This window comes from Rhagoletis pomonella, unplaced genomic scaffold, assembly GCF_013731165.1.
Source record: "Rhagoletis pomonella isolate Grant_MI unplaced genomic scaffold, Rhpom_1.0 Rhpom_scaffold_00001, whole genome shotgun sequence".
In the NCBI taxonomy this organism is placed as follows: domain Eukaryota; kingdom Metazoa; phylum Arthropoda; class Insecta; order Diptera; family Tephritidae; genus Rhagoletis; species Rhagoletis pomonella.
In genome coordinates this window covers 33,588,878-33,597,211 of record NW_023458555.1, presented here as the reverse complement: position 1 = coordinate 33,597,211, position 8,334 = coordinate 33,588,878, and the positions used below count along the sequence as shown (strand labels likewise).

The 8,334-nt window shown below is 31.3% G+C and overlaps 1 protein-coding gene across 1 annotated transcript in view; it reads left to right on the top strand.

The window, feature by feature from the left end:
* LOC118743116 (toll-like receptor 5) overlaps positions 1–3,186 on the top strand; it is a 144,666-nt gene extending 141,480 nt beyond the window's left edge. Inside the window, exon 2 of the mRNA XM_036475636.1 lies at positions 1,702–3,186. Coding sequence (XP_036331529.1) covers positions 1,744–3,075 — 1,332 coding nt within the window. The 5' untranslated portion in view covers positions 1,702–1,743 and the 3' untranslated portion in view covers positions 3,076–3,186. The remainder of the gene's footprint in view (positions 1–1,701) is intronic.
* The last annotated feature ends 5,148 nt before the right edge of the window (positions 3,187–8,334 follow it).

The window sequence follows — 8,334 nt, the reverse complement described above, 5'->3', positions numbered from 1 at the left end:
ACCTAAATAAGCTGCAAAATTTTAAAGTTGTTTCGAACAACAAGTGTTTGGCAACACTTTTGAGGGTCTTTTATGTACGTACATACATACATACATACATACATACTACATATGTATTTGTTCAGATTGTATAACAATTTATGGCCGAGCATAGGTAAATATGGATAAAGGCACTCAGTTGAACAATTTACTAATTGAGGCTCTTAAGTAATTAGGAAAAATAAGAATTTATGAGCACTTATACTTTCAAACCGGAAACATAATAAAATAAAATAAATTTAAATTAAATGAAACAAAAATTTAGGAAACTAACAAAAATTATATAAATTAAAGTAAAATGGAAGAAAATAAATTACATTAAAATAATAAAGCAAACAGAAAAAAAAATACCAAAAATTTAATTAAAATTAAATTAAATTACACTAACTAAAACAAACTAAAATACAATTAAAATTAGAATAAAATAAACTAAATTACAATTAAAAAATAAAAGAAAAAAAAACAATTTAAATGTAATGAAATCAATAAAAATAAAAAATGAAATAAAATAAAATAAATTAAAATGAAAATATTAATTGAAGTACAATGAAATAAATTGAAATATAAAAATAACATAAAAAATAAAGATGAATTAAAACAAAATAAAATAAAATAACAAAAATTTTGTACATAAACTAAAATAATTCAGGAAAATATACTAAATTTTAATTTAAAAAAAAGCATCAATAAAAAAGATAAAACCAAATAAAAATAAAATAAGTTGAAAGAAATACAATAAATAATAACAAATTTAATGAAATGAAATAAGTTAAAACAAAAATTAATAAAATAAAAAATTTAAATTAATAATAAATAAAATTTAAAAATAATTTCAAAAACTTAATGAAATAAAAAAAATTACATAAATAAAAAACTGAAATTAAATTAAATTAATTAAACTAAATTAAATTAAAAAATAAAAAGTAAGATAAAATGAAATAAAATAAAACTAAATTAAATTAAATGAAACTAATTTAAAAATTTATCATACTGTAAATATTTAAAATTACAAATTTTCCGAACAAAGTTGTGTCATTTAAAATTTTATCTGCCTGATAAATTTAAAATTGATTGATGCAATCGGGCATAGTCAAATTAAAACAAATTATGGTAAATAAAGTTTTAATAAATAAGAAACAGGAAAATAACAAAAAAAAAATGAAACGAAGTAAAATAAAACAAAATAAATTAAAACAAAGTGTAACAGAATAAAATAAAGTAAAGTACATTAGGATGAAACATTCTACATTATATTATAAGAAAGCCGCCAAAATATTTCAGAAAAATATTAAAATTTACGTGAGCTGAACAGATTTGAAAATATCTCAAAAATCGAGTTTTTATAAATAAAATTAGTTTTTAAAAAATTTGTTTCAAATGATAGAACAAGCTAACAAGATCTACATAAAAATGCTGAAATTTATTATACCAACGCACAATTAAAAAAATAACATTTGGGATGTATATATTTTCAAATCGGTCCAGCTCACTGAAATCTTGATATTTTTACAAAATATTTTGGCGTAGGTCTTAAAGTATAAGACCGTAACTTTTTTCTTGGTTCACCCTAATGTATATATGCATAAATTCATATTTATCTACAGCTTAATGAATTAAATTTCAGCACTAACCAAAATTATTTTTGCTTTCATTTAATTACAGTGACAACGAGACGTCTGCACAGTGTTCAAACCAGAAGCCACAATGAACACCACCACCACAACCACAAGCACCAAATCACAGCTCCTACTTTATGCGCTGCTGCTCACAGCCACCTGCTTGTGCGTCACAGCACAACTGCCTGTCATTGGCTCGTCGAGTTGTGGTCCCAACTTCCCCAAGGCATGCCTGTGTGGACGCGAGCTCTACGAGGGCAGCATAAGTTACATAGTCAACTGCACAAACACAGGCATACACAATACCAGCGTACTTGAATTCATGCCGGATGAGGTGGAAATCCTAATCTTCACCGGCAATATTGTACTCGAATTGCCTTGGAATGTTTTCGGCTCGATTAACGACTATAAGAATCTGAAGATCGTCGATATGAGCAACAATCACATACGCGAAATACGTGGCAAATCCTATCACCATGTGCAAAATGTGGAACGTTTGATTTTGAATCACAACAACTTGAGCATTTCACGCGACGACGACGAAGTCAATCACCACCATCCACGCGTATTTTCGAACTTTCTGAATTTGCAAAGTTTACATCTCACCGACGCATTCGATGACAACAGTTCACCGCAGTTGAGCGAAGATTTGCATGATATATTCGTCAATAGCCAGCTGGTGAAATTGCAGAAGCTACATCTGGAGCAAAATGAGATTACACACTTCAAAGACCGCAACGTCTTTTGCGATCTGCCCAGCTTGCGTGATCTACATTTGGGTGATAATTTGCTGAAAGAGATCAACTTTGAAGTGCGCTGCCTAAAGAACCTACGCTTTCTCGATTTGGAGCGCAATAAATTCGAATATGTGAAGACGCACGACATGATGCTGCTCAACGAGCTGGAGACGAGCACCGACCGCACCACCAACCTCATTGTCGACTTCAATCTCAATCCATTCGTTTGCGACTGCAAGATCAGCTCATTTCACACCTGGGTGCTGTCAACGAATGTAACGGTACGCAATAAGAATACGCTAATGTGCTACCGCAACGATGTGGAGCCACTGCCCATAATGGAGCTGAATATGGAAGGATGTGCGACAGCGGTAGCGGCTGCCAGCATGATGTTCAATACAGCGACAAATTTACACTACGGCAGTAGCGGGTCGGATGAGAGTGCAGGAGGCGAGGGTGGTGCTGGCGCGACGTCCGGACGACCGCACATGAATCAACACACCGTGACACTTATCTTCCTGCTTATTGTGTTGAGTATGATATTGCTCGGATTGGTGGTGGCGCTGGTTTATGTGAGCCGTGAGCGCATCAAGTATATGATTACGCCGGTTTTCGACAATGTAGCCAAAAAAGTGCAATACACATCGATCAAAGATGAAGATTGTCCGGAAGTGTATGTTTAAAGTGTGCAAATGAAAAAGCGAACGAATGTGCGAGGCGAGCAATCGATGAGATGAGAAATGGGCGGCCATATTCATTGACAGCCATTACATATTGACAGTTGCTGAATAAAAGTTGGAAAGCTAAAAATGCAATAAGCAATAAGGAAATGTTCTATAACCACCAATTAAAAATAGCGGCATAGTTTGACAGCCACTGACAAGCCAGTTTAAACGCAAATTGTTAGGGTGGCGAAATTTATTACTGACGAAAAGCTTATTTTGTGCCATTTAAAGACAAGAAATCAAAGTAAAAAGACGGTAAAAGAAGAGAATTAAATTAAAAATTAAAATAAAAACACAAAAATTATATAAGAAAAGCTTAAGCGAAAAGGGGTGTGAAATGTATGTAAATAGATATATGAGAGGTATCACAGGAATTGTTGCAAGCTTTATGCTTGAAACACATTGAAGACGACAGGCTGGAAGTTATGGCCTCTGGCGACATGCATGTTTAAAATTAAAGGAATACCCTTATCTGTCGCTATAAAACTATAAATAATTCTAATGTGGTCACAACTACAGTCGCGCTGTAGTTGTGTCGCCGGCAAAATTACTATCTAAATAAGCGTACGTGTTAAAATAATTTGACAGCTGTGGCCCCTAGCCAGTCGTTTTCAATGTGTTTCAAGCATTAGGACTTCGTGCAAGGCACTATGAACAGGTAGCAACGTAAGACCAAAAAAATTCATAGACTACTTCGAATGAAAAAATTGTGACCCTACTGCTGCTACCTGTTCAATGTGTCTTGTCTTCTTGCATAAAAAGTGAGATTAAGCTCAAATTCAAATATTCAAGCGTTGAAAATTTAATAGTAGCTTACACTCACTTTTTGCGTGAGGTCTCAGCATATATTCATACCTATATATCGTTACCTTAATTCACAAAAGACCCTAACCAACAATTTTTTTTTTCGAAACTGTATTTTCACAGATTTTGGTAGGATTTATTAGAGTACACCTTCAATAAAAATTTAAAGTCCTGGTACCAAAAACAACTTTTTTAAAAGCTGTACCTGCTTTTAATACTATTTTCATTGTTTTTTGCTTCACCTGTAAACAAAAAATTTTTTTGGTTAGGACCTTTGTGAATTAAGGTAACGATATGTATATGTATGCTACACAGAGATACATACTGTATATATGTAGTATATAAACATAGTACATACATAGTAAGTATGATGGTTATACACATATATACAAACTCATTGCCAATTATTTTCAAAACAAACATACATACATATTTTTCACAAACAGAACATGAACATATCACAGCAGCATTTGCATGTAAACAAAGCATTTCTATTGCTAAATGAGAAGAACAATAAAATGAATGAAGAGAAAAATAAAAATAATAAAAGATAAACATATTTTTCTGTAGTCTTAAGCGAGAATTGTTGCATTTAACTGAAAAATAAAATGACGCGCATTGTGTGCAATTTTACAAAATGGCATATTAAAAATAAATAATTTTACTGTTAAGTCGATTTTTAAAAGGTTTATAACTCATTAGTTGCAAATAGAAAATCACAACTTAAATAATTTTAAAACAATAATAGATAAGAGCGCTATATTTTAATTTATGTCTATTTATTGCATTTGCTTGTTTTTCTTTGTTTTCTTTTTTTTTGTTCATTGAAAAATTGTTGCAATTGACCTGAGTAGTTTTTTGGGTTGGTATTTAATTTAAATGATAATTTTCAAATCAAAATGACAACTGACGGAAGCCGTCGTGCGCCGCAATTGCGTTTAGTTTGACGGATTTCACTGCGGTAACCGTACAGCTGTTAACTTACCGCCGACCGCTTTACCGTCGTCCGCTGTAATTCTGGGTAGAGCTTAATGTACATACACTAGACCGTATCACCATAGTAAATATAGGGGCCGAAAAACGTTCAATTTGTTCCAAACGAGTTTGAACAGGCACTAACTAGGAGAGTATCTCTGGAAAGTAAAAAAAAAAAAGTCGGCACCTTGTAAAAATAGCTAACTCGGGGCTTTCTATCACTTTTTTATTTTATGTCCGATGCATCGCTGAAAAAGTATTAAGAAAACCTGCAGTTGCATGTATAGAACTAGATATTTTTATGGCTCCTAAAATTTGCAAGTTATGTTAATTTGTCTGAACACGACACATTGAACGCAATATTATATTGTATGTCAGAAAAATAATCTCCATATCAAATTAAAACCACTCTGCAAGAAAAATATTAACCCATATTGAGTAAACAACAGCCAGCTTCTAGTAATTCTCACGCATGATAATAAAACAAGTAAATGTCGCTAACTTAGAGAACAAACGGCCCTAAGCTAGCGATATGTAATTAAAGTAAATTTGTTCGCGATTTAATTCGGCTGCAGCTATTAAGTTTGGCAAAGTTGTTATATTCAAGGCGCTCTTCAGCACGGTAGTGTATTTTTAAGCTTCTTACCACTGATTCATGGTGCCGCTTTCAGAAAAAAGTATAACTTTTTTACAAATCGGACATCATATAAAGAATTTATAAGAAAAACCCCGATTTACCTGTTTTTATAAATTGAACTTTTCATCGCCATTCCGAACTAGTTCGGGATCATTTTTCGGAACCTGTTCAGGACCATTTCGAGATAGTTCACAATTATTTTAAGACCATTTCGTGACTATTTCAGTAATATTTCCATTCTGGTTTAGAAACATTACAGCACTAGTTTGGGATCAATTTGGGCCTAGTAAAGGACCATTACGAGACTGTTTCAAGACTTGACTTGAAGACTTGAGATGATTTAGAGACAAGTTCACGACTTTTTCCGAACCACCTCAGGACTCGGGGTACTTAGAAACCATCCTGAAATTATCCCAAAACAATCCTTAACTATTCCCGAAGTGGTTGTGAAAAAGTCGTGCAGTGGTGCCGACAAAAGGAATAAAATAAAAAAAAAAAAAATTGTTTAATTTCTAACCTAACCTATTTAGGTAGGTAACCGAATCGTCTCGTGTTTTGCCAAGCCGTATACAGTACACATCACATTTCATGAATACCTGGTACTTGAAACATTTTTATTTTTAAAATCGCAAAGACCCATAAAACTTGCACTTAAAAGTACGACTTCGTACTGCTTTCAAACCACGCCTGATTATATTTTTTTATTTTTTTAGATAAATAGCGCTTTTTTCATATTAAAAAGTTTCTAACAAAAAATTTCATTAAGTGGCCAGTAAAACTAACCTCAAAATACTACAAACAAACAAACGTATACAATTTTGAAATCAGCAACGATTTTGAGATCTAACATATTCAAGTTTATAAACAAAACGCGTGGCCATTTTTTAGACATATGTACATACGTACTTACACACATAGATATGTATGTATGTACATTTGCATTTAATTTGAAGTTGGCAAACATTTGAATTGAATCATACATTAGAGATATCTGTGATTTAAGTTATTTAGAATTAGTTGATTAAAAGCACTCCAAAGTGAAAGCATAACAAATAATAATATTAAAAAAAATATTTTTGAAGCAAAGCGACAAAAGATAATAAAGAGAATTATAAAAATATTGACTAAAAAACTAAGAAATTAAAAAGTTGCAAAAAAACAGCGTGCGAAATAGAGCACAAATACAAATAAAATGTTTAATATGTATGTATGTACTTCTAAACAAACGAATATACGCAACTACATACATACATACCTAAATTAAGTTTAGTGCAGCTATAAGAATTTATAATCGATAACACCGCAATATCATAAAGTCAATTTACATACATACATACATACACACAAAATGAGAAGAAATAAAAACAAATCGAAAAATATGGTTTAACATTATGTAGAATACACATTAAATACACACAGACGTATGTATGTAAATTGTGCTTATTTTAACAAGTGACGAATATTTTTTACTTCATTGATAAATGTCAAATCAACTAACTTCTTGATTTAAAGTTTTTGAATTATACATAATTATTGAATTAATTATTAAATTTTTGCTTACAACTTACACATTATTACAATAGTTTTTTTACTCAATACATTTTTTTTTGATTATTTAAAAATATTAACATGATTAACAGAGCACACATTAAAATGCATTTATTATTGTGTTTTATTAGAGAACTAAGAAATTGTTAATAATACTTAGATACATATGTACATGTTCTTTTCTGACATTAACACACTTTTTATAAGAAACTTCAATAAAAAATATGTATAACAAATGCTGTTTTAATTGGAAGTTAATGCATATTATTTTGGTGATTTCACAACGAAAAACAAAATATAACAAAAATATTTTGCTAAGTCCCCCGAAAAAAATTTGTGGTTGCGAAATTATCCATTCAAAAATGTTCCGTAGAAATAACATAGAAATGTTGAGCATGAAAGCTTTCGGAATTGGCGTTAGAAAATAAACATTACTTATAACGAATTTTTTCTGAAATTTTCCATTTTTCCTTGTTTTGATATGCTATAAATACAACGAAACTATGGAAGCATTTGTCCAACCCCTTCAGTTTCGTTATATCGAAGTTTTACTGTAGTTGCAAAACTGGAAGGCTTGAAGCTCGAAATAAGTAGATATGTTTTATGTTTACAGAATTGCTACTTGGTATTTTTTTTTTTGCTTCTAGAGGCATCGATCCTTCTTTTGCAAGGCCCAGTAATCAGTATTTGTGCTCCCGATTTAATCGAACCTTCCTAAAGATGGGTTTCGATCATTTCTTTTTGTGAAAAATTGGTAAATTTTTGTGCAAATATTATAAACAATGTTCATGTAGCTCAACAATTGTAACAATTGTTCCAAATTATTAATATATCCCAAAAACGTACACTGTTAGGGAAATTGCGAGAGGAAGTTGCAATTTTGACTGGCAAAATTTAACTTGCAACAATTTGCCAGTAAGAAAAACAGCTGATCGCATGTTGATGGGTGCAATTCACATTTAATAAAAGAACTCCTTATGAGGTTTTCATAGTTGGAATTGACAGAATGAACCTATTTAAATAATACATAAATAATATATTAGGAAATTGTTGCCAATAATAAACAAATTAATCAGCTGGTCATTGCAAATACATAGTTACTGGTTTTGCATTCACGTACTTTTTTGCATATTTTTCTCTTTGAGTGGGCTACACGAAAGTAGCTCTTAGACTGGCAAGTGCAAGCAGTTTTGAAAAATCTCTCAAACTCATGAATTTCCAAAAGTGATTGCAGGAGGAAACACACATTGCAT